The following is a 26938-nucleotide window of genomic DNA, read 5'->3' on the forward strand; positions in this document are numbered from 1 at the left end:
ACCAACCAGCAGCCCACTCATACTGCTGGGAGGTGGAGGAGAAAATTTTGAGGGCTCCAGGAGTAGCTGGGGAGAGGGGGGGGGGGGGGGGGGGGGGGGGAATAGGGGTCCACCTAGATAGAACCCCGCAGGCCTTATACAACCAATATATTTCATTTTCCTTGGGGTTGCCAGCTAATAATATTCCACTTCAACAATTGTTCATCTCAATCGTGCACAGCAAACATTGAGGTTGAGGTTCTTACCATCCTTACGATCCAAGTTATTCCAAGCTAAGTCCCCATTCCCTATGGAACACAACATTTCATCACCCTGCCGTACAGTGTTCACTGAGGCATGCCTAGAGCCTATGGTGACAGTGGATTGGCAGCACTTACCATTCGACAGCTCAGCAACCCCGGAGTCACCAAGCCCGTACTCAGCACGACTGCCGAGCCCCTGAGGATGTGTCATTGTCAGTCATTCATTCATAGGATAGTTTTCATTATGCAAACATCATGTGGCTGGTTAATGTGTATTTTTACTTTGAGGTAGACTGTGTTCGAACACCAAAATGTAAAAGTCATGTTATTGTTACAGGGTGTATACAGGGACAAGGAAAAAAAATCCCGGATTTCCCGGTTAAAAATACACTTTTCCCTGGGTGAAAATACATTTTTTCCGTGTTAAGTGTCAGTATACTTTCCCATGGAACTGTAAAACTTATCAATCCTTTGAGTGGTTAACATTTTACACATCATCGGCGTAGAACTTCCCGCCACCACTTTAGAAAACGAAATCCAGAAGAAGAGGATGAAGAAGGGAAGAAAGAAAGAAGAAAAGTCTTGGAAATATCTTTGATGATGTGCAGCTACATGTAAGCAGCATATTTTCATACTATGATATTCTGCATGTTTTCGTAATTATGAAAGTGTAAATACGAATTCCACCACACACACAGCACGTTAGTTTCCAAAGCATTGAGATCAAGATTGCAAAGCCCTTTTGTAAGCCGATCATAGCTCGAGTAACATGATCTCGCCAACCGATGACAGCATATATTCAGAGCATAGGACACATGATATAGTCAGCCAATAGCAACATCACTGTTGAGTAGTGCGAACACACAAATGGGAAAAGTTAATGGTTTAAATGAATATAAACAGTGTAGCTACAAGAAAAGCTAAGCTTTTACTTATTATATTGACGTCTAAGATTAATAAGCTGCAAGAGAATCTAAGCTTTCACACGTAATATTGTTTTTGTTTGTTTGAGTTACAATAAGATACATCACACAAATATACCCGGAAAATTTAAAATTATGACATAAATATCTGGTCTTGAAATTCTTCTAAGCGACTGGTCTTCAAATTGTTAAGTCGTAAACGAGAGTCAAACGTTATGCGAGTTATGAAATTCATCACACATTCTCACACGTAACATAATTCATCTTTGAAAGTAACACATTTCAAAACACCATTCACAATATTTTCCTGATACCTGTTAGAAATAGATTCATTTCAACAGTTGCCAGTGTTTGCCAGAAAACAGGCATTACTGTGATTGCACTGCTACGATAGCTTAGGAAGCCCATATGTTCGTACATTTTGCATTAAGATAACTTACGTCATAAAAGAAACAGGACATCAGGGGATACTGCAAGAGTATCCGAAGTTCGTAAACCATACTAAAATGTATAGTTCCACTTGAAGTGCACATTCATTTCGCAATACAGTGGGCCCCAACCTGATATTAAGCTTTCCAGTGTGCTTTTCGGGATGCAAATTTTCTTAGAGTACCAGTACTGTACTATCTCGTGTTTGGTTTTTTATTATGGCAAAATGCCATATGTACCAGAAAATGAAAACGTGTACTTAAAATTCAGCGAACAATTGGAACTGTGTAATGAAATGCTTTGTTTCAAATAAATTGACCGCCTCAGTGGAAAAATATTAATAAAAGTCAAATTCCTCTAGCAAACCGACAAAATAACTTCATCTTTCTGTAAGGTGATTATTGCATGACTGCCAAAAATGTAGAAATGAAATAAAATCAGAAAACTGAAACTAATAATATATTTCAGCCTTCTGTAATTATGTAAATATACTTTAATTCAGTTGATAATTCCCAGCCACAGAATCCGTACTGTTTTCATTTGACATGGGAGCTGTACACGATGAGGAAACAGCAAAATCAGTAAATGCAAACAAGGGTCACGTGGAGACTACCCGCGTCCCCAGTACAACTCTGACTGCTCTGCACATTGACGAATCTGGCAGCTTGGGCGTCCGAGAAAATTTTTTTCAGTTACTGGCTTCAAGTAGCCACAGAAGCGGGAGAAGGTACTGCTACCATGTGACTGAACTGCGCATGCGCATGAGCCCAATGGCAACTGCTCAAATGAACGTAATGTAAACAGTTGTGATGTCATGCTCATAGGAAGCAGCTTGCCGTTACGAAGTACTGCGCAGTCTTCATTGTAAGGCCTTCAACACCTTTTGCAGTTGACAGACTTGAGTGTGTGCATGGTGTTTTGTTGTTGTAAATGGTGCATTTCCTATGCAACTTAAGTTTTATTTTGATAGTTTTCTCTCGTTTGTTTTATTGCTGCAGTATTTTTCTGCAGTAGCGGGATATAGTAATATTCTTTGTTAGAGTATCAGTTCTTGCCAGCCAAAATTACAAATATTTAATTGAAAATTAAAAACCTGAAAAATTCCCGGATTCCGAATAATTAATGGGTTTTCTCCCAAATGAAAAAATTCCCAGGTTTTTCCTGGATTTTCCAGAGTGTATACATCCTGTACTAGTAAGGCAGTGACAGATTGCGTAAAATGTAGAGCCACTCAGCCTACAAGAAATTGCAAACATTACTGTGCTCATGTGCAATTTGATAACTTTGCCTGTGAATGTAGTTTGCCTACCTGGTACAAGTGTTTATCCTGTTACTTGTGACAAAGCTGGTCATCAGACAAGGAACACTGCAGTAATTAACTTTAATCACTCCATTTTTATTTATAGTCAGTGTGGTGTACATTATTTTACATATGTTCATAAGATACTTTCACAACAGGTGTATCTTCTTCATTGAGTAACAGTGAAGCTGCCATAAGCAAGAGTACCTGGCAAGCCAACTTACAGGTGGTGCCCCAGGTTTAGTTTAGGTTGGTTGGTTTGCAGTGAAAGGGACTAAACTGCAAGGTCATCAGTCCCTTCACCTTTTTAAGTAGCAAACCAGGAGTAGCTGTCAAAAAAGTGGCATCATGAAAAGAATTAGCGCAAATTTTGAGGTCAATGACGAGGGAGTGAACTATGTACGTACAGTGTTTTAAAGGTTCTTGCAGCTACCGCTCTAGCTCCTGCATTACATAACCTTCTATCCCACCAACGGAGCCACTAGCCTTTTCCCCCTATTCTCCTTTCCTGTTTAAATTTGATTGTGTCATAACTATTGACAAAACAAGTGGTTGATAAGGAAAGTGACAGTGACATAACATTGGACATAGCGTTAGGTATTGAAATAAATCCCTACCAGGTAAGTGAAGAAATGTCAAGGGCATCACCTACATAATACTTTGATATTAACAGTGAAGAAGGTAATTCAGAAGTAATGGAAAAATTACAAGAAACAGTGATATTTAACAATTTATGGACAAGGGTGTGATAGGTTTCAGAGGGCCCAAACACACCTTATCTGATCACATTAAAATTATAATCAACACAAAAACAACTGTGGTAAAAAATAGAAACAGCATAATACTCTTCCTGTACCTCTTTACTATTTGATACAATTCACGTTTATTATTAACTACTCCTATCTTCCAAAACTAAAGCAGTATTATATAACAATGGAGGAAAAGATATGCTGCTATTTACCACAGAGAACACATGTTAAGCTGCAGACAGCTTGTTTGTTGTTTAATGTGTCTTCTTTACAGTAAGTAGCAATCTTACCTTTCTCTACAGTGTTGATATTCCTACCTGGAGTTTCCATGGTTTGCAGTTTATATTATTCAGAACAAAATCTTTCATCGGGAATGGGAGTTGTGTTTCCTTGAACAGCATTTTGACAAACTTACGGGTTATTTACATGAAAGTTATGGTCATTACAGGACTATAACAATAATAGCAAATTAGAAAAGGACTACATTTGTAAGGTGACAGTTCCTTATTCATCATCATCATCATCATCATCATCATCAGGCAAGGGGCTACAGTTCATTTCAAATGTTTATGCAATGTTTGGGAATGTATAAACCCAAACATATGAAGATTTCAACCTATTTTTCAGAGGGAAATATTGGTGAGAGGAAAAATGAAGAAAATTAACTAATTACACCCTACATATGTAACAAGCAAATCACAAACAGAATTTTGAAAACACAATAACCAATTTATGGAATTAATTGACTGGTTTTACTCCTTGTAAATTAATGTTTGGGGAAATAACTACTAATATTATCAGGGAAAAATAGTGTTTTCCATTATTGAGTGGAAAGTGTCCTCTTCACTACGTGCACATAACAGAAATATTGGAAGTCCCATCTTGTACTGGCAAAGATCCTTACTGGTAACATTAAGTTACTTTTGAGGCTGGTGACAACAGGCCAAACTTAGTACTGAAATGAATTAAAAAACTGACATTAAAAGGGATATCAGTAATCTAAATTCAAAACTTAATTTAACGACGATCTCCTCCTGTCCTTCCCACAGGCATTCTTGATAAAGAATCAGCTATTGTAGAGGGTAGTCAAATGGAAACGAGAGAGATAGAAAGGAAGTTCGGCGAAACTGTTTATTATTTAAATACTAATAGCCACAATTGTTAATACAATTATCCCACTTAGACAAGACTGTCTATGCCTTTATGCAAAAAATGTCTGGATGCCTATGGAATCATGATCATACCCAGGCATGCAGCATGCACCTTTTCAGTCGATGCAAATCAATGGCCATGAACGTCTTTCTTTCAGGGGGTCCGAAAACATGGAAATTGCTCGCAGAGAGATCCCGACTATATGGAGGCTGTGTAATGGCTTACTGCGAAACTTCTGCAGCTTAATCAAACAAGCCTTGGCAGCATGTGGGCATTCCCATATTTTCCATTTATACAGCTCTTGGTTAAATGAAATTGCTTGTTTTGCAATCTTTTATATTAACATTAAAAATACAGTATCTCTAACTCAACATTTTATGATTTTTCATATTAGGTTCTTCTATAAATAGGTGTGTGGCATGCAGCATGTAGTGAGTTCCTTTTAGCTACCAGAACATTAACACCTCATTATAAGTGAATCAACTGCCAATATCTGTGTTGTTACCAACCAATCACAGATTAGCTTTCACTGTGCAAGCAAGTGTACTTTTACTTTGAGAAAGTCTGTGGTCAAACATAAAAATGCAACAAAAGCGGTGTGTTAATACCAGTCAATTGACGACGGATTGTGTAAAATGTGAATCCCCCTGGCCTTTAGGAAATTATGACCACCACTTGAGAACTATGCGATATGTTGCCTATGAATGTAGTTGTCCACCTTTTACTAGTGATAATGCTGATCACCTCACATAAAACATCAATTATAAATAAAAATGAAGCAATCAGAAGTTAATTACTGCCATGTTTAGTGGAACGTTATTTGACTCATGTTCGGAAGATTCTTTCCTCAAAAGCAGAATACCAGGTGAAAAACTTACAGGATGTGACAAAAAACATACAATTGTGAGCATACAATGCTGGTCATATGCAATTGATTTTGGTGCCAATTTCTAAAGAATAGCTGGTTTATTCACTGTGCCTCAGAAGGCAATGTCAATATCTGTTAGTATTCCCCCCCCCCCCCGCGCTTTGTAACAATAGAGAATCAGACCCTAACACTATTATACATTCTGTACAAAGAAACTTCAGCTGTGTACGACCACTTCAACAGAAATATTCATCTCTGGAAGATACTATTTAATCATTTCCAGTAAATTCCCACTAGTCACTAAATCATGAGCACTATTATACTTCAGTACATCATTATAACAGTTTGCTAGCTTTGTTCTAAATTTCTTGTGAATCTTCGTGGAGATGTTTTTGTAATTGACACCTTGCAACATTTTGGCCAAGGTGTAGTGCAACCAAAGAATATTTGTGTAGGGCCTGAAATTTCTCCATTCATTTCTGAAACACACACACAAGAAATGACATGTCAGTTAAACAATAGAACAATTATAAGCACATAAAAAGGTGACTGGCTAACAATTAGATGAGTCACATTTGAGAACAACTTGAGAAAATACACAGTGGGAGCATACCTCTAAATAAAAAATCCACACATTTCTTAACACAACCATACTTTAGTGAACCAATTACTGTTCTTTACACTTTATTTTTCATACTTATTAGACAAGTTCTAGCTGTTAACTGTACCACTGGTTGACTTTTACAGTGTTATCTTTTAACTTCTCAGAATGTGTGTGTGACGTTTAAGTATGAAATTACAAAGAATATGAAAATAACTTCGTAATATCGTGAAAAGCAAACATTTTCTAAATGTTATATCAAATTAGGGTTTCTCCATCCTGTCTTAATCTCATTACATGACTGACCCACTGGAATTCGTGCCTACTGTAGCTTCCATAAAAGGTACTTGTATCATTATGTTCTTCCCTGTTTACTTCAGTTCTACTGCTTCTGCCGTTCTGGATAATGGTTTCAATGAACTTTCTGTTGCCTGATTTTTAAACTCTTGGGTAAGGACTACATCAAGGGCATTTCATCAATATTTTTGTCCCCACACAAGTTTTGTCATTTCAATAAGAAATTAGATGTCTCCTGCATTCTATTAACCCTCTAACAATAAGGTTGGGGTTGGATCCGACCCCAGCGGGTCTGTTTTGTTTATAACTCCCCATTCCCTTTTGTGAGAGCGCTGTGGTTCCAGCTACCCTACCAGCCAGTCGTCCCGAGAACGCCGAGGAGGCCATGTCAGTCTGGTGAGTGACCTCCAGCTACCCTCTCTATCCGAAACCTACATTACCCGCACTCTGTTTGGATCCGACCCCACATTACTGTTTACGTCACAATTAGTTTTTGTGGGGAGGATTCAACTCCATATTGATGTTTATATTACATCTAAGTCTTGTTTTCTCTTCTAGTATCTTATTAAAGTGGCGCATCAACTCCTTAGAACTCCTGAGGAGATATACAACAAGTTTCTCCGACAGGAGGCTGAGTCAGAGGATGGCGACAATACTGATGCAGAAAACTGTTCAGAAACTGAGGATGATGTATTATCTAATACTGATGACGAGGATGATGTAGTTCATTGTGCGGCAGGAGCAGTCGAGTTTGATAATTCTCAGTCAGATGTAGATGATGATAGAAATTTTGAGCTAGGTAAAGACTTGGAGAAAATGTGGACCAACAAACCCATGCATTCAAAATTTTCTAGGACACCAGTGCCAAATATTATTACTCATCTCCCTGGTCCACGTGGGGAAGCAAGGGGGGTCACTAGTGAACTGGAAATATTTTCATTATTCATAGATTCGAAATTTATAGAAAAAATTGTTTTGTACACAAATCTTTAAATCAAGAAATCTAGGCAAAAGTACAATACTGTCCAGTGGTTTCATTCACCAACAGAAAGCGACGAAATAAAAAGGGTTGATGGGCCTTCTCTTCATGAGTGGTATCCTAAAAAATTCTATGTTCAGTGTAGATGAGATGTTCTCAGCAACCTACGGACCACCGTTATTCCGTTGCTCTACACGAACAGGATAGCTGTGGAGAAGCAAGGCGGCAAGCAGTAGTTGTACTTGAGAATCTGAAGTAGTCTCCAAAAGCGAAGTGCCAATGTGCAAACAAGGATGCAATTGCTGGCTCTGTGAAGTTGCACTAACACCTTTCTGAATACGAAGCAGATTTACCGTTGCAAAGGACTGATCGTCTTCAGTACTTGAAACCACAAGGAATCACGGCGAAGCTGGAAGGGCCTTTGAACTGGGAGCTTCCTTCCATTTACATGGACTGTGAAGAATATGATTGGCTCATTGTGAGAAAATCCCCCATGATTGCAGCATCTTCGATGGTGCACTCCCTCCAACTGGTCTCACCTCCCTCAGAAGGGGACTCCCGTGCCTTAGGTGATTGTTCGCAACTCAGGTCGCATCTTACAAACACCTGACAGAGGGACCAATTGGAAATTTCGGAAGGCAGCAGCTCAGGCAATCACCCCTCCCTGGACCCAGCATATACCAGGGGTATGTGCAAACCCTACCTGTCAGCCCGGGGCTGGGAATTACACATTACCCAGTCACCTGTTACGCAACATACGCATGGGCCAGCCTTCAGGAGCGCACATAGAGGCAGAAGAAAAGAGCGGCCTCAAATGCCGAAGTGGAGGAAGGATATAGGACATGGTAAACAAAGAAAGGAACAAAAAAAAAACAGTGGTGAGACTGTTCTTATGTCAGCTGGTGAAAATGTGGAACACAGTCACAAAAACATCCCAGACATGTTCCCCCAAGGGAGGGGGAAAGGAATAGCAAGAAGACAGACATGCAGTGTGCAAGGGAAATGACATTGCAGAGACTGGGGACCTGTGGTAGCCAAGCTCGAATCCACAAAAGAGCAGCAAGCCCTGTAGGGGGCGAAGAAATTCAGTGATGAAGACTCTGGTCCAGGATATCTAACACTTTCAGGAAAGGAAAGCCTTTACAACACCTGCGAATCGTGTTCTGAAAGAATGGTTAATCATAGCATCAAATTGAACAGGCAATGCATTCAAAACCAACAACACCTGAGAAAGAGAGTGAGGCAGACTGAGGAGGCGAAGCCAAAAAGCACGTGACTACTTTACACTGTTTCAATGTCCAGAAAGATCAGTCTTGTCTAGTTCTATGGAATAAAGGTAATCACTCATTTCAATTACGATAAAGCGTTTTCTTCATAAAATTAGAGATGATCTAGGTCTCTAAAAGACAGGTGGATATTGCATTCCATGCTATTATTGTATGACTTATGTGGGACAGACTGTCAGAACAGCTGAGGAGAGATGCGAAAACATCAGTGAAATACCCAACTAAAACAACTGAGTAAGTGAGCTGTCACCAAATACTGCCACTGAGATGTAATCATGAAATGAAATAATGAAATACGGTGAGACCAGTATTGGGGTGACAATGCCAACCATCAGGGTGGCAGGAAGGGTAAAGGAGGGGAGGAGGCGTTGGGGGGGGGGGGGGGGGGGCAGGCGAGAGATAGTGTTATATGCCAACAGCAGAAATAAAGGTGTATACCATGTAATCATTGGAATTCGAGCCATCGCTGTAAAAAACAATAGCATCCCAAAACTCTCCTAAGAGTGGGTCGAACAAAAAATGGAACACCATTGGAGTGATGGAGCCTTTCAGACCCTGGGAAAAGATCTATCTGAACCTGGGATCTCCAGAAAATAATGTGGAGAAGAGGACACAGAGGGAAGATGGAAATTGCAGAAGAGAGAAGTGAGACAGAGACCAACTGGTAAACCCACTCGAAGGCTGGTGATATCCTGAAGTGATGAAAAGAATAGAATAGGAGGGGTGAACAGGGAAAGAGCGGATAGCAATGGCATAGGAGACCAAGAGCTGGGGAGTGGGGGGATCCCAGTGTCAACCTGAATAATATCCACAGGACTAAGTTTACAGAAACAGCCAATCTTCAGAAGGCTGATATAGGGCAACCAAGTAAGCCTGTTGCCAACAAAGAAGATCAAAGAAACAAAACCACAGTCAGATGTTGGGCGTTGACGTAGAGCTCGGAACTGGGATTGATCATAGTACCGCAACAGAAATGGACCACCTGCAATATACAAGCGTGGGAGAATTGCAAGTCGTGTGAGTGTGTCCACGCAGAAGTGCACTGGATGACAACCGGGAGCTTCCGCTCCACAGAGGTCACTGAGTGAAAACTAGCCCAGGTACAGAAATCTTTCACTTACAGCACAGGGGAGACCAACAGTCCGACTGATGCCACGAGTCCATTGACAACAATAAGGAAAAGAAGGACACTTAATACAGAATCCTGTGGAATGCCATTCTCCTGGGTCTGTGCAAGGCTCAGAATGATGACAAGCTTAACTCTGAACAACCAGTGGGACAGGAACTGGTAAATAAAAATGAGGAAGGGACCTCGAAGACCCCAATCAAGAAGTGTAAATAAGATGTGATGGTACAAAACCATGTCGTAGGCCTTACAAAGATCGAAGAAAACTGCGACAAGATGCAGAGCTAAGAAAATGTCTGATGAACTGCGATTTCCAGCTGAACCACATGATCGATTGGAGACCTTCCTTCCTGAAAGCCACACTGGTAAGGAGACAAAGAGTTCCGAGATTCTAAGATCCCACAGAGCCACCACCTGTTCAGATAACCTGCAGTGGATGTTGATCAGACTGACCAGCCTGTAACTATAGAGGGACAACGGATCCTTATCGGGCTTATGGACAGGAATCACAACACTGTCCTCCATCAAGAGGGTTGGTTGAGGTTGAAGGGACCAAACAGCAAGGTCATCAGTCCCTTGTTTCAAATATGCGCCATTCCGCTAATGGGACAACTCAATAAAGCCAGAACAATAAAACGTAAAAAGGGAAAAAACGTAAAAAGGCAGTCATGTTGTCATTGGTAAAAAACAAAATGAGAGAAGTCGGCAAGAGAACGAACCCAACACTATGCTGAAGCAGCATAGGCAAGACCACCTGTGACTTAAAAGGTACAACTGCTATAATGTAGAAAGTACGTATGGGAAGGGGGGTAAAAACAGAGTAAAAGGGGAAGAAAAGAGGAATTCGGTCAGGGAGGTGAATCAGGAATCTCCTAACACTGCTTACAGTGGGAGACACCCAAACACACACCGCCCCGCCCCAAAACCAGAGAGAGATTAAAAACCTTAAAACTGAGAATAAAAACCACTTTCCCGGAGGAAACCGAGAACCAGAGAGACCATCCGGAAATCGTCAGCCAACATCAAAGGTAAAGTGTGGGGGGGCCTGTACTTAGCATGCAGAGCCAAAAGAAGGCAGATTCAACCAAAATGTGGGCTACTGACTGGAAGGCTCCACAACCACATAGTGGGGGTGGCTCATCACGCAAAAGAAAACCATGGGTCAACTGAGTATGGCCAATGCGGAGACGACACAGTGTGGTCGAGTCCTTTCGAGAGATGCGAAAGGAAGAACGCCACGGGCCTGGTGTCACATTAATTGCACGAAGTTTATTAGACAGGGGAGTAGCCTCCCAAGAATTGGCCCATGACTGTGCGAAGTGGGATTTGATGTGAAGCCGTAAATCCGCTGCAGGAGGGGCTACAGAAAACGGGGGGGTAAGTAACTGCTCCCCCAGCCAAACGATCAGCGAGCTCATTACCCGGGATACCCACATGGCCAGGGACCCAAAGGAAGTCAATAGAACCAGCAGCACGGTGAATATCAGCGAGATGGTCATGGATGGCAGAGACCAAGGGATGGCGCGAAAAACACCGGTCAACAGCAAGAAGGCCACTCATCGAGTCTGTGCATAACAAAACGCGGTTGTGTTGGGACTGTTTAATAAAGGTAAGGGCCTGGGAAATTGCCATCAATTCTGCAGTAAACACCCCACATGTAGGTGGCAGCAGATGACTTTCCGTTCCAACAGAGGACGTGAAGGCATACCCAACACGATCAGCAGATTTAGAGCCATCAGTGTAAAAAACAACAGCATCCCGAAACTCCCACAAAATTTGGCAGAAAAAGGAACAGAACACCACCGGGGGGATGGAATCTTTCGGACCGCGGCGGAGATCCATCCGAAGTCGAGGCCAAGGAACTAACCAAGGAGGGGTGGAGGGGAGGGAGCGAGGAAGACAGGACAAAGAAGGAAGCTGAAAATCACGGCAAAGAGACGCAAGGCGCAGCCCAACCGATAAACCCGCCCGAGGACGGGAGTTGGGTGGGCGACGTCCATGGTCTGGGAACAGAATAGAATAGGAAGGATGAGTGGGAGAGGAACGGATAGTGAGTGCATAAGACACCAGTGAGCGCATAAGACACCAGAAGCTGGGACCGCCGAACAGAAAGCGGGGGAGGGGGGGGGGGGGGTCCCAGCTTCAACCAGGAGACTATCAACAGGGCTAGTAGGGAAGGCACCGGTGGCCAAACGGATACCACGATGGTGGACTGGATCCAGCACGTGCAGTGTGGAAGGAGCAGCTGAACCATAAACTTGACAACCATAGTCCAAGCGAGACAGAACTAGAGCACGATAAAGACGGAGGAGGAGGGAACGGTCCGCACCCCAAGAGGAGTGGGCAAGGAAGCGAAGGACATTGAGTTTACGGAAACATCCTACCTTCAGGAGTCTGATATGGGGCAGCCAAGTGAGCGTGTTGTCGAAAAGAAGACCCAGAAAACAAAACTGTGGGACCACAGGCAATTGTTGTGCAGCGAGATAGAGCTCTGGACCAGGGTGGATCGTAGTACGGCGACAGAAGTGGACCACTCGCGATTTTAAAGGAGAGAATTGAAACCCGTGTGAGAGGGTCCATGCAGAGGCATGCCGTATAGCTACCTGGAGCTGCCGCTCTGCGGATGCCATCGAGGAGGAACTAACCCAAATGCAGAAATCATCCACATACAGGGCAGGGGCAACCAAGGGACCGACAGAGGCCACAAATCCATTGATAGCAATGAGGAAAAGAAGGGCACTCAAGACAGAACCCTGTGGGATGCCCGTCTCATGGGTCCGTGGAGAACTAAATGCAGTACCAACTCGAATGACCGATGGATCAGGAACCGGCAGATAAAAATCTGGAGTGGGCCCCGAAGACCCCACTGATGAAGGGTAAGTAAGATGTGATGGCGCCAGGCCGTGTCATAGGCCTTGCGAAGGTCAAAAAACACTGTAACCAAATGGCGGCGCTGGGAAAAAGCCTGCCGAACTGCGGACTCCAAGCGAAGTAAATGATCGACTGAAGACCGTCCCTCTCGAAAGCCACACTGGTAAGGCGACAATAGATCCCGAGATTCGAGGACCCAATTGAGCCGACGGGCTACCATCCGTTCAAGTAACTTACAAACAACATTGGTCAAACTAATTGGCCGATAGCTGTCAACAGATAGGGGGTTCTTACCAGGCTTAAGGACAGGAACCACAATGCTATCCCTCCACTGAGAAGGGAAGTCACCCTGGAGCCAGATACGGTTAAACACCCAGAGAAGATGATGCCGTTGTGGAGCACTGAGATGTTGAAGCAGTTGGTTATGAATGAGAAGAAGATAGAGCAGAAAGAAATTCCCATTCAGTAAAAGGTTCGTTGTAAGATTCTGACTCACAGGGGGTGAAACATAAGGTGGAAGCTTCAGCCCGCTGTTTTCGGTGAAGGAAAGCAGCTGGATAGGAGGCTGACACTGATGCCACTGCAAAATGGGTCGCCAGATGTTCTGCAAGAACTAATGGGTCCGTACAAATGCCATCTGGGAGGTGAAGGCCTGGGAGAGTAGACTGCCGATGGCAACCTTGGAGAGAGCGAAGTGTAGCCCATGCCCGTGACAGAGGGACAGTAGAACCAAGGGAAGAAACGAATCGTTCCTAACATATCCGCTTACTCTGTTTGATTAAATAATGGGCTTTAGCGCGAAGGCGTTTAAAGGTAGTAAGGCTGGCTACGGATGGGTGCCTCTTGAAGTGTTGCAAAGCTCGATGGCGATCACGGATGGCAATGGCAATGGCCGTACTCCACCACGGGACATGCCGGCGACGAAATGGTCCAGATGAGTGCGGGACAGCAAGGCTAGCAGCGCGAACAATTGCGTCAGACACGTCACGTAGGACGTCATCAAAACAACCCGACAAAGAGTGAGAAAACACGACCTGTGCAGTGTATAGAGGCCAATCGGTGCGTTGGAAAGACCAATGAGGTAACCTGTCCATCGGGGAGCGGGAAGGGAGCGTGATAATCAACGGGAAATGGTCACTATCACAAAGGTCGTCGTGTGGCGACCAGTGTAATGAAGGGAGAAGAGAGGGAGAAGAAAGAGAAAGCTCAATGGCAGAAAAGGTACCATGACCGGCACTGAAATGAGTAGGGGAGCCATCATTAAGAAGGCACAGGTCGTGGTCTGCAATAAATTGGTCTATAAGAAGACCTCGTCTAGATGGAAAGGCACTGCCCCACAAAGGATGATGAGCATTAAAATCCCCATGGAGGAGGAAGTAGCTGAAGAAGGGCGGTTAAGGCAGCAGGTGTAAGAGTCCTGTCAGGTGGGAGATAAGGATTGGAAACTGTGACTGCAGAGTCTAAGTTGACCCTAACAGCAACCACTTCCAATGTAGTTTGGAGAGGAATCCACGTGCTAGCAATGTCTGTACGGACCAACGTACAAACGCCACCAGAAGCCCGCAAGGGTCCGACCCGATTTCGACAGAAAACATGGAACCCACGGAGGGTCGGTGAGTGAGCATCAGTAAAATGAGATTCCTGGAGAACCACACAAGCTGCAGAGTAGGACGAAAGAAAGAATTTCAATTCCGGAAGGTGACGATAGTACCCATTACAATTCCATTGGAGAACCACAGAACGATGGTTTAAATGAGGGCTGAACACGCTAAATCCAGTCATACCGCCGGGTCCCCACCCGTCACCGACAAGGAGGGGGCGACATCCATGAACGACAGGTCAGAATCCGGTTGTGAAGTCGGGGAAGGGACCTCCGGTGACACCAGAGGCTCTTTGTCCTGGGACTTATGTTTCTTTTTCTTTTCAGGCTGAGATCGAGGAGGGCTGTGTGGCATAAAGGAGCCAGGTGCAGCAAGATCAGGAACAGAAAGAGACCGGGCGACCTGGGGGCCGACAGACCCCGGCTCTCGCGGTCGCCGTGCGGCAGCAGACCTTTGACCTGGAAGGTGCCGGGAAGGGGCATCCCGGGAGAGGCACCCTTGACCGGCAGACACTGAAGGAGTGGGACACTTCTCCGGCTGGGGAGGGGGAGCAGCGCCCATAGGAGAAGGTGTGGGAGCCGCAGGGGAGGGGGGGAGGAGAGGGGTCTGGGATGGGGGTAAGGAAGGGGGAGGAAGGGGTGTAGATGTAACCAAGGCGTAACTAGATGTCATGGACACAGGGTGCAGTCGTGCATATTTCTTACGGGCCTCTGTGTAGGTTAAACGATTGAGGGACTTATACTCCTGTACCTTTTTTTTTCTTTCTTATATACTGGGCAATCTGGTGAACGTGAAGAATGACTACCATGACAATTTACACATACAGGAGGGGGAACACAGGGACTCCCCTCATGGAGTGGACGTCCACAGTCACCACAGAGAGGGGCCTGGGACAGTGAGAAGACATGTGGCCAAAACGCAAGCACTTAAAACACCTCATAGGAGGTGGGATGTACGGCTTCACATCACAGCGATAGACCATCATCTTAACTTTCTCAGGAAGGGTATCCCCTTCAAAAGCCAGGATATAGGCACCAGTATCAATACGATTATCTTTAGGACCCTTCTGAACACGCCGAACAAAGTGAACACCCCGTCGTCCGAGATTGTCCCGAAGTTCCTCATCAGTTTGAAGGATGAGGTCCCTGTGAAAAATCACACCTTGTACCATATTTAGAGACTGGCGAGGGGTAATGGACACAGGAATTGTGCCAAGATGGGTACAGGCACGAAGGGCCGCAGATTGGGCAGCTGAAGCAGTTTTTATCAGCAATGAACCCGACCGCATCTTGCTCAGGGAGTCCACTTCGCCAAACTTGTCTTCAATGTGTTCCACAAAGAATAGAGGTTTGGTATTGGTGAAAGTATCTCCATCAGTCCTGGTGCAAACTAGATAACGGGGGAAAGGTTTTGCCCCTAGACGACGGGCCTGACCCTCTTCCCAGGGGGTAGCCATGGAAGGGAAGGCCGAAGGGGCAAGGGAAGCAGCACTTGAGGAATCAGTTTCACGCAGAGAGACGGCCGCAGAAGAACGGCCAGAGTTTTGGACCCGTATGCGTTTCATCTGCATAGCGTCCGCCCTGATACCACCCACTCCAATCAGGGGCTTTCCTCACGGGCGCCACCCAGCCACAGCAAGGGCCGTCTGGCACGGCGGCCATTGCCGGGAGTTCCGATGCTCCAGGATGACGAGCAACCACTCCAAGGCACGCATGAGGAGGTCACAGCTCAGGTATCAGAAGTGTGATCCCTGTGTGTTCTGGGGGCTCAACCAAAAGGGTACATAGCGACCCCAACACACAGGCTGGCTACCGTGCTGGCTATGCACCCTAGCATCAGACAACGACGTGAAAGAAAAGGTGGAATGTACTAGGAGGGCGCACGTCGGAGACACTAGGTAAGGTGCTCTTCCCCAAATGGCTCACACTACAGGGGAGAAATTTTGTAATGGAGGTCAAAGAGGGGGACCAAGGAATGCCAAAAGGAGGAGATGATTACGCAACAAACCCGGAGTGTAAAACCAACAGAACCAGGAGGATAGTGGGGGCCAACGTAAGCAAGGACACCAATAGAGGGAGAGGAGAGGGCGAGGGGAAAGGAGCATGGAGGGGAAAGGAGGGGAAGGGAAAGGAAATGCAGCCCGGGAGAGAAAGAAGGCTGCAATGGCTCGGGGCCCCGTGCTCGCCACACACGTATCCACAAATAAGTTGTGGACCCCCTGGGGGGTCCATCAAGAGGGGAAAACCCCTTTGAGCATAACACAAACACTGCAAGGAGATACAGTTGTGGGCGACTGAGGTCTTGCAGCAATTGGTTGTGGGTGGAATCGGCGCTGGGGTCTGCATTTTGGGAGGAGGGAACGACCAAAAGATGTTCCCCTGAACAGAGAGAAATTGAAAGTGGGAAGCTTCAGTCCACTGTTTCTGGAGGGGGAAGGCATCTGGAGAGGAGGTCGACACCGACGCCATCGCAAAATGGGTCACAAGGTGTCCCGCAAGAACAAATGGATCTGTATGAAGGCCACATGGGAGGGGAAGGCAAAGGATGGAAGACCCTGTTGGCAACCTTGAAGGGTGCAGAGTGTAGCCCACACCCTTGGAGAACCAAGGGAGGAGACGAAGTGCTGATTATGAACTCTCAGACACCTTCCCGTTACCTACTGCCTCTCTTCCACCTGACAACATACAGGACCCATGTTGGCTCAATTCAAGTTTTTACATCTTTGACTCCTGGTGAAATTTGTCTGTCTAGTCACCAGGTGGCACTTTGGTTGCCTGTTAGTTGAGTATTTGGTTTTAGTTCCTTTGATCTAGGTTGCTGACCACACGGGCAAGCATACAGTCGCAGGCTGTGTGTGTGTGTGTGTGTGTGTGTGTGTGTGTGAGAGAGAGAGAGAGAGAGAGAGGAGGCACATGCAACTTATAGTAAGCTGTTCATGTTTTAAAATTTCCTTTAATTGTAACTTGTCCAATATCTGCTTATCTTCATCCCACTGAGATCGATATTGAGTCTTATTTATATTGGAAATTCTTGCTTCCCTGAGTGATGCAGTAACCAGTGACTATAAAATTATCTACAGGTGTGGTAAGCAAATGCTAGTGGCCTAGTGAATATTGGGTCACGTGGATAAGTGAGTTCCATAAATCTACAGAGATTTTGTCCCTTTCAAGAAAATTAATATTTATTGTTTTAAATTAATTACTATTGTAGCTGTCTGACTGTTAGTCCTCAAGACTTGGCTGTTACGCCACGTCTCTGAAGTTAATGTGTTTGAATAATCTGATTTATTGGTTAATACATTAACTTCTTGTTATATTTTACTGTAAGATAAACCGGTTAATCCTTTTAGTAATTCTTACTGTAGTATTCTAGTTGTAATACGTAAGGTTTGTTTGGCGCTTGGAGCCACACTCGGGTTGTGTTTCTTGTCTTGGTCTCAGCATTTTCGTGTGTTCTAAGATTATTATGCATAAATTATATGTATGCTCTAAGCTTTCCGAGCTGTTCACAGCATTAGGCGTTGCCCCACGGTGTTATCTATTACCTGCGGGTTCATCAGGCGTAGCCTGTCCACACCGACTGTGTATGTGCACGCGGCCAGGACACTGCTTCCCATCTCACTGTAGCCTCCAAGACGTTGCCGCCTTCTGGCTTGCTATGGCATCCCTCATAAATTGAGTTTCTATCTCGTAGGAATTGGGCTTAAATTTAATCAGTTCTGTCCGTTACTTTAAACCATCTTCTTCAGGCCTGCCCTTCCTTACCTGCCCCTTCCACGTTTTGCCTGCTTGAAGTTTGGTTTTAATGTAATAGTTTTAATATTGCTGTAATGCTCAATCTGCTAAATGGTGTTTTATTATTTTTATTTGTTCTTTATTATTTTTCCACACCCAAGGGGCTTCTCTGACTAATCAAATATTGAATATTTGTATACAGAATTGCATAAAATATCAGTACTCAACAGGCCTCAGCTTGTCAGATACCAGATTTGCGTAATTTTAAATAACTATACTTCTTTTTCAACAGGATGTATGCTTCGACAAGAAGAAAAATTCCTGGATTTTTCCCCAATCTCCCAGTTAAAGACACTTTTTCCCATGTGAAAATAAATTTCTTCTTAGGTGAAAATACGCTTATTGCAGATAAGCAACACTTTACTTTCCTTTGGAGCCATAAAAATATCAATCCTTTGAATGGTAAATTTTTTGTACATCAGCGTAGAACTTCCTGGCACTTTATAAAATCAAAGTCAGCAACAGGGAAAGGGGTTATACGTTTTGGAAAGATCTTTGACATGCAGCAATATGTACGCTGCATATTTTCATATTACGGTACACTGCATATTTTCATATTACGATAGTATAAAATTGAATTCCACCAAACACAGCACGTTAGTTGTCGAAGTGTTGAAATAGAGATTGCAATAGCTCACCTCACTGATTTTGCCAACCAATGACAGCAGATATTCAGAGCATTAGGACATGTGATGTCAGCCAATAGCAACATCACTTTTAAGTAGTGTGAACACAAACAGGAAAAGTTAATGGTTTAAATTAATGTACATAATGTAGCACAAGTAAAGCTAAGCTTTCATAATAATATTGGTATTTTTAGCATGTGTTACACTAAGATACATCACACAAACAAAAGAAATTTGAACAATGACAATGTCTTGTCTTCTGAGCTCAAAATCATTCTAAGTGGCTGGTACTCAAAGTTTTACATTTTAAATGAGAGTTTGTGATTTAAGAAATTCATTGCACATTCTCAAACGTAACATAATTGTCTTGTGTAAAAAGAAATTTACTTTGAAAATAATGCTATTCAAAGAACCATTTGCAATATTTTCCTGCGACCTCTTAGACATGGGTTCGTTTCAGCAGGTGCCAGAGTGCGCCAGACAGCAGGTGTTACCGCGCATGGGCAGCTACGATGTCTAAAGAAGCCCATATGTTCGTACACATATAGCATTAAGAAAACTTCCATGACTTCATAAAAGAAACAGGACAGCGGAGGATACTCCAAGATCATAGGAATTTTGTAAACCACACTAAAATGCATGATTCGGCATAAAGGACACGTTCATACGCCCAGATTCACAATGAAGTAGACCACAACCTGATATTAAGCTTTCCAGTGAGCTTTCTGGGATGCAAATTTTCTAAGAGTACCAGTACTGTATTGTCTCATGTTTGGTTCTTTATTATGGCATAATTCCATATGTGCCAGAAGATTAACATGTGCACTTGAAATCGAGTGAACCTAGCCCATAGTGTGGAATGAAACATTTCGTTTCTTATAAACTGACTGCATCTGCAGAAAAGATTAATGAAAACCACATTTATTTAGCAAATCAACAAAAATAACTTCATTTTTGTGCAAGGCAATTATTGCTTGACTGCCAAAAACATGGAAAGAAAATCAGACAACTGAAACCAATAACATATTTTAGCCTTCCATAATTATGTGAATATATAATAAATCACTTGATAGTTCGCGGTCACAGAAATCCGTTTTGTTTCTATTTGACGATTGAACTGTTAATGTAAATGAAACAGTAAAATCACCAGACATAAACACGGGTCACTATCCCCCTCCCACTACAACCCATACTGCTATTCGCATGCACATATCTGGCAGGTTGGGTATGCTAAAAAAATGTTTGTGGGTGGCGTGACTGCCTCCTGCTACTACTGCAGCCAAAAGCAGGAGAAGGTACTGCTCATACGCAACTCAACTGCTCGTGCACATGATCTCTTTGACAACTGATCAAAATGCACTTAATGTGAACAACTGTGACATCACCCTCATCAGAAGCAATTTGCTGTTATGAAGTACTCCATAACCTTCGTCTTAAAGCAGCTGACACATTTTGCTTTTAGCAGGCGCATGTGTGTGGACTGTGTTTTGTTGTTGTAAATGGCGCATTTCGTTTGCAACTCTAGTTTTATTTTGGTTTTATTCTGTCGTTTACTGCAGTAGTGGAACACAGTAGAATTCTTTGTTAGACTATCAGTTCTTAACAGTCAAAATTACAAAAATTGAACTGAAGACTAAAACAATGAAAAATTCTCGGAATTTTAAAAAATTCCTGTTTTTACTTTTTTTTCTCTCTCGGATAAAAACATTCCTGGGTTTTCCCCCGAGCATATATATCCTGTTTAAGTTATATTTATTAATGTCAAACACCCCTTTTGGCCAGCCAAATGTTGGAACTATAATCTTTAGCAACATTGCTGTCGTTGTTTGCCCAGTGCTAACGGCGTGCACGTTATATGCAATTGTATTATTTGCTTGAAAGTTCTTCGTAATTGGGGCATTTTATTTGTCTTTAAATTGACTAATTACTCATCATTGGTTCAATTGAAGAAATTTTTGAGTAACTGCCTGAATCATTTCTATTTTATTAGTGTTTTTAGTATCTGCAATAAAAGATTGTTGTACTTCTGAGAAGTAACAAATGACTTGGGGTAAATGGCCTCTTCCACGCCCATTTAGTCGTTTCCTTATCCTGGGGTGTCAACTGATATTTGACCCCTCCAATTGATGAATTTTTCATCCATGAAGAAATGGCATAAAATTCCAAAAGGTCACTAGTATTCTTTCAATATTTTAAGTTATTTTATTGATAGTATTAATAATTGTGACACATGATAAGTATTGGTCTTTCTTTCTGTATTTTAAACAATTTCTTCGAGTTTTCTGCAGTGAATTTCCAGACCTGTAAAGCACATCCCAATTTTGAACTACCTCAGGCACTTTGGCATTCCTGATTATAATTATTTCCAACCACTCAAAATTATTTTTTGAATGTTTTGTTGAAGCCTTCAGCTGCCATTTTCTGTATTTCCTGTATGATTGTACAATTTTGGCCTTAGGCTATTTTCAAGTATCTAAAATGTAAATTTCACACAGCTGATACATTAGTGGGATTTGTGTTTTTGATGTATGAACGAAGTCATATCTGTAGATATACTACGCGCATTATAACTTACTTTATGGATGATTTTTTTGGCAACAGATAATTATAATCTTCCTAGTGTTAAGTACATTACATATAAGAGCTTTGCCACAACTGCTCGAAAGTAGCATGCTCCTAAAATAGCGTGAACACCCGAACTAATTTATGAGCATGATATGATGTCATACGAGCAACGATGTATATGCCAATCTGTCAAAAAAAAAAAAAAAAAAAAACCATCCATAAAGTAAGTTAAATGCGCCTAGTATATCTACAGATATGGCTTGTTTCTATATCAAAAGCACAAGTGTCACTAATCCACTGTATGAAACTACTGTTTTAGAAACTTGAAAATGGGCTAAGGCCGAAATTGACAATTGTACAGGAAATAAAGAAAATGGTAGCTGAAGGCTTCAAGAAATTATTCAAAAAATTTATCACAGCTGCGGACCCTATTGTATTGAAAATTATACACTCAAAATTATGTTCGTTCCAACCTTTTCCTTTATTTACATGACGTTCACGCAGTCAGTCTCAGTCTTCCTCTTTGGTAACTTGCCCATAATGTAAATGATCTTAGTAAACAACTTTACTAACACGAAAAGTCCTAGCACAATTAAATATTTAATGTCACAAACTAGTCACAACATGTTAGCTAGGATACACTGTTTAACTAAAACAGAAATGACACACACTGAGCTAAAGACAACTAATGAGTGAATTTGAAATCATGCTACGTACTGGCATGTTACATGCATTACATACAGTATTTTCTACTAGTCTAAGTTGTTAGAGCTCAGGTATGTCGCGATTCTAATTAATAGCATTAAATTTCTACTGATACAATGAGAAAGAGAGAGATAAATTCGGTGAATACTAACTTCACAGTATTTTGCATTAAGCGGTACACTTCAAACTGATAATCTCCTTGTGAGATGAAGAGGTCTGGGTCCACAGCCAGATCATTGAAAATGCAACAGCCACCATATGACATTCTCGATAAAGTGTAATCTATAACTGTGACCTGCAACAGTGAACAAAATTTTAACAGTGACGAGTCAGCCCAACATCAATATCAATTATAATCATTAGAGCCTAATACTAAAAGGATTACAGACGGCTTACAGCATGAATGTGTTCTGATCATCTGTTTTACATTCAAAAAAGGCTTCCAAGACAAGCATCTAACATTAACTAATTATTTACTTACTTGTGACGAAGATATGTTAATTCAAGTGTCTACAAAACTGATACGAGACAACTGGAAACCATATAAGAAAACAAGGAAAAGGGAGCTGAACTTATACAATATGAAGTTCTATCCAAAATTTCTAATTTATGAGAATTTTAATATTACACCTAAACAATCAACAGTACACACTTACACCACTAGTTGCCTCTAGTTCTGTATTTCAACTACGAATCTGCGATGTGATGTTATTGCGATTGCAATGGTGTGATTGATGGTGCTGATTTTTGTGTATCGTGTTCTACTGTGTCTGGCTGATTTATTGGACCAAAAGGATCTGCGATTAAGGTCCACAAAACTGTAGCCCCGTCACGGTATGCTAAGGGAGGCTTCTGATAAACGAGCTTTGAGCAAGCAACAGAAAAAAAATTCTTTTTTTTTATAGACACAATTTTGCCTACTGGCCACACCTCATTTCATTCCCGTCATACGCCATGGTGAGCGTCGACAACATCACAACGTGAAACTCTTAAGTACGTGACTGGCTCCACCTTTTTATTATTATTAGTAGTATTATTATTATTTTTTAAAAATGTGGAATGCTTCATGATTTTGCATGTCAACCTTGTGCAGGGACCATGCTGATCTTGTCTATGTCTGCTTGTGTGTGTGTGTGTGTGTGTGTGTGTGTGTGGGCGCGCGCGCAAGCGAGAGTGTATACCTGTCCTTTTTTCCCCCTAAGGTAAGTCTTTCCGCTCCCGGGACTGGAATGACTCCTTACCCTCTCCCTTAAAACCCACATCCTTCCGTCTTTCCCTCTCCTTCCCTCTTTCCTGATGAGGCAACAGTTTGTTGCGAAAGCTTGAATTTTGTGTGTATGTATGTGTCTGTGTTTCTATCGACCTGCCAGTGCTTTCGTATGGTAAGTCACATCATCTTTGGTTTTATATATATATATATATATATATATATATATATATATATATATATATATATATGGCAGAGCCACGTGTGAAAGCACCCACGTGATTTACCAACTGACCTGCCTACACTGTGACGCATTCTATGTGGGAATGACCAGCAACAAACTGTCCATTCGCATGAATGGACACAGGCAGACAGTGTTTGTTGGTAATGAGGATCACCCTGTGGTTAAACATGCCTTGGTGCACGGCCAGCACATCTTGGCACAGTGTTACACCGTCCGGGTTATCTGGATACTTCCCACCAACACCAACCTATCCGAACTCCGGAGATGGGAACTTGTCCTTCAGTATATCCTCTCTTCTCGTCATCCGCCAGGCCTCAATCTCCGCTAATTTCAAGTTGCCGCCACTCATACCTCACCTGTCTTTCAACAACTTCTTTGCCTCTACACTTCTGCCTCGACTGACATCTCTGCCCAAACTCTTTGTCTTTAAATATGTCTGCTTGTGTCTGTATGTGTGGATGGATATGTGCGTGTGTGCGAGTGTATACCTGTCCTTTTTCCCCCTAAGGTAAGTCTTTCCGCTCCCGGGATTGGAATGACTCCTTACCCTCTCCTTTGAGACCCACTTCCTTTCGTCTTCCCCTCTCCTTCCCTCTTTCCTGATGAGGCAACAGTTTGTTGCGAAAGCTTGAATTTTGTGTGTATGTTTGTGTTTGTTTGTGTGTCTATCGACCTGCCAGCGCTTTTGTTCGGTAAGTCACCTCATCTTTGTGTGTGTAAACATACACACAAAACTCAAGCCCTCGCAACAAACTGCCGCCCCACAAGGAAAGAGGGAAGGAGAGGGAAAGACGAAAGGATGTGGGTCCCAAGGGAGAGGGCAAGGAGTCACCCCAATCCCGGGAGCGGAAAGACCCGCCCTAGGGGGAAAAAAGTACGGGTACACACTCACGCGTACACACACACACACACACACACACACACACACACACACACACAGACACAGACATATTTAAAGACAAAGAGTTTGGGCACAGATGTCAGTCGAGGCGGAAGTGCCGAGGCAAAGATGTTGTTGAATGACAGGTGAGGTATTTTTTTTTTTTTTTTTTTTTTTTGTGGTTTTAGGGCGCACAACTTCAATGGCCATTAGCGCCCTGACTACTCTAAGAATGCACCGCGAGGCACAAGTTGACCACAACAACTAAAAGGGAAAACACGATAAAAGACAGACTGACAGGCATAGGATTAAAAAACAGCATCATCAAATGTCCTTAGCGAGGTGTGTCAAATTGATAAAACGAAGAACACGAGCAGCTGCTCGTGGGTCATCCGCTAAAATGGCATCGAAAGTATTTGGCAGGTTAAGATCGAGGCGCAGTGTGTTAAGATCTGGACAGGACATTAAAATGTGTCTAACCGTCAGCAAGTGCCCACATGGGCAGAACGGCGCCGGCGCAGCCGTCAGCAGATGGCGATGGCTGAACCGGCAGTGTCCAATTCTTAACCGGGCTAAAACGACCTCCTCCCGCCGAGAAGGGCGTGAGGAGGACGTCCAAGCCACGGGAAGAGGTTTTAAGGCCCGAAGCTTGTTGTCGGTAAGTGCAGCCCAATCGGCATGCCACAGAGATAATATGCGCCGACAAATCACCCTGCTAAAATCGGACGAAGGGACGCAACAAGAAGCTGTTCGAGGCTGGAGGACCGCAGCCTTGGCCGCGGCATCTGCAGCTTCGTTCCCAGGGATACCGACATGGCCCGGAAACCACATAAAGCTAACTGGAGAACCGACGTCCACCAGCTGCTGAAGAGAGCGTTGGATCCGGTGTACGAAAGGGTGAACCGGGTACGGATCACTGAGGCTCTGGATGGCGCTCAGGGAATCTGAGCAGATGACATAAGCAGAATGTCGGTGGCGGCAGATGTAAAGAACAGCCTGGTAGAGGGCAAAGAGCTCAGCTGTGAAGACCGAACAATGGCCATGGAGCCGGTATTTGAAACTTTGTGCCCGACAATAAAGGAACACCCGACCCCGTCATTGGTCTTAGAGCCATCTGTATAAATGAAAGTCATGTCGATGAACTTCGAACGAAGTTCCAAAAAACGGGAGTGGTAGACCGAACCGGGGGTGACCTCTTTTGGGAGCGAGCTGAGGTCAAGGTGAACGCGGACCTGAGCCTGGAGCCAAGGTGGCGTGCGGCTCTCGCCCACTCGAAAGGTTGCAGGGAGGGAAAAAGTAAGGTGTTGAAGGAGGCGACGAAAGCGAACGCCAGGGGGTAGCAGGGCAGAGACATACAACCCGTATTGACGGTCAAGAGAGTCGTCAAAAAAGGAACGATAAGACGGATGGTCGGGCATTGACAGTAGCCGACAGGCATACCGACAAAGCAGTATATCGCGCCGGTAGGTGAGTGGCAATTCGCCAGCGTCAGCATGAAGACTCTCTACGGGACTGGTATAAAATGCTCCGATCGCAAGTCGTAAACCCCGATGTTGTATGGAGTTGAGGCGGCGTAAGATGGATGGCCGTGCAGAGGAGTATACGAAGCTCCCATAATCCAGCTTGGAGCGGACGATCGACCGATATAGACGAAGTAGGACGGTTCGATCCGCTCCCCACGACAGACCACTGAGAACACGGAGGACATTTAAAGAACGGGTACAATGGGCGGCCAAATATGACACATGTGGAGACCAGCTAAGTTTCCTGTCAAATGTAAGGCCTAAAAATTTGGTTGTCTCCACGATTGGGAGAGCAACGGGACCGAGTCTTAAGGACGGTGGGAGAAACTCTTTGTATCGCCAGAAGTTAATACAGACCGTCTTCTCGGCAGAAAAACTGAAGCCATTGGCGACACTCCAGGAGTAAAGACGGTCAAGAGAACGCTGAAGACAGCGCTCCAGGACACGTGTACACTGCGCGCTGCAATAGATGGTAAAATCGTCCACGAAAAGGGAGCCTGATACATCAGCTGGGAGGCAATCCATTATTGGATTGATCGCGATGGCGAAGAGAGCGACGCTCAAAACTGAGCCCTGTGGCACCCCATTCTCCTGGCGAAAGGTGTCGGACAGGACAGAACCCACACGTACCCTGAACTGTCGATCCATTAAAAAGGAACGAATAAAAAGAGGGAGGCGACCGCAAGGCCCCATGTATGCATGGTGCGGAGGATGCCCGCCTTCCAACAGGTGTCGTAAGCCTTCTCCAAATCAAAGAACACAGCCGCGGTCGGGCGCTTCCGCAAGAAGTTATTCATAATGAAGGTCGACAAGGTAACCAGATGGTCAACAGCAGAGCGGCGCCTACGAAATCCACATTGTACATTGGTAAGTAGGCGCCGAGACTCGAGCAGCCAAACCAATCGAGAGTTAACCATTCGCTCCATCACTTTACAGACACAGCTGGTAAGCGAGATAGGTCGATAACTGG

The 26938-nt window shown here is 43.7% G+C and overlaps 1 protein-coding gene and 1 pseudogene across 1 annotated transcript in view; both read right to left on the bottom strand.

The window, feature by feature from the left end:
* Positions 1-1151: 1151 nt before the first annotated feature.
* LOC126480717 (uncharacterized) overlaps positions 1152-26938 on the bottom strand; it is a 154808-nt gene continuing 129021 nt past the window's right edge. Inside the window, exons 12-13 of the mRNA XM_050103972.1 lie at positions 22267-22409; positions 1152-6142 (exon numbers count right to left, since the gene is read on the bottom strand). Coding sequence (XP_049959929.1) covers positions 5929-6142; positions 22267-22409 — 357 coding nt within the window. The 3' untranslated portion in view covers positions 1152-5928. The remainder of the gene's footprint in view (positions 6143-22266; positions 22410-26938) is intronic.
* LOC126482876 (U6 spliceosomal RNA) lies at positions 23163-23233 on the bottom strand (annotated as a pseudogene).

The sequence above is a fragment of the Schistocerca serialis genome, chromosome 5 (assembly GCF_023864345.2).
Source record: "Schistocerca serialis cubense isolate TAMUIC-IGC-003099 chromosome 5, iqSchSeri2.2, whole genome shotgun sequence".
In the NCBI taxonomy this organism is placed as follows: Eukaryota; Metazoa; Arthropoda; class Insecta; order Orthoptera; family Acrididae; genus Schistocerca; species Schistocerca serialis.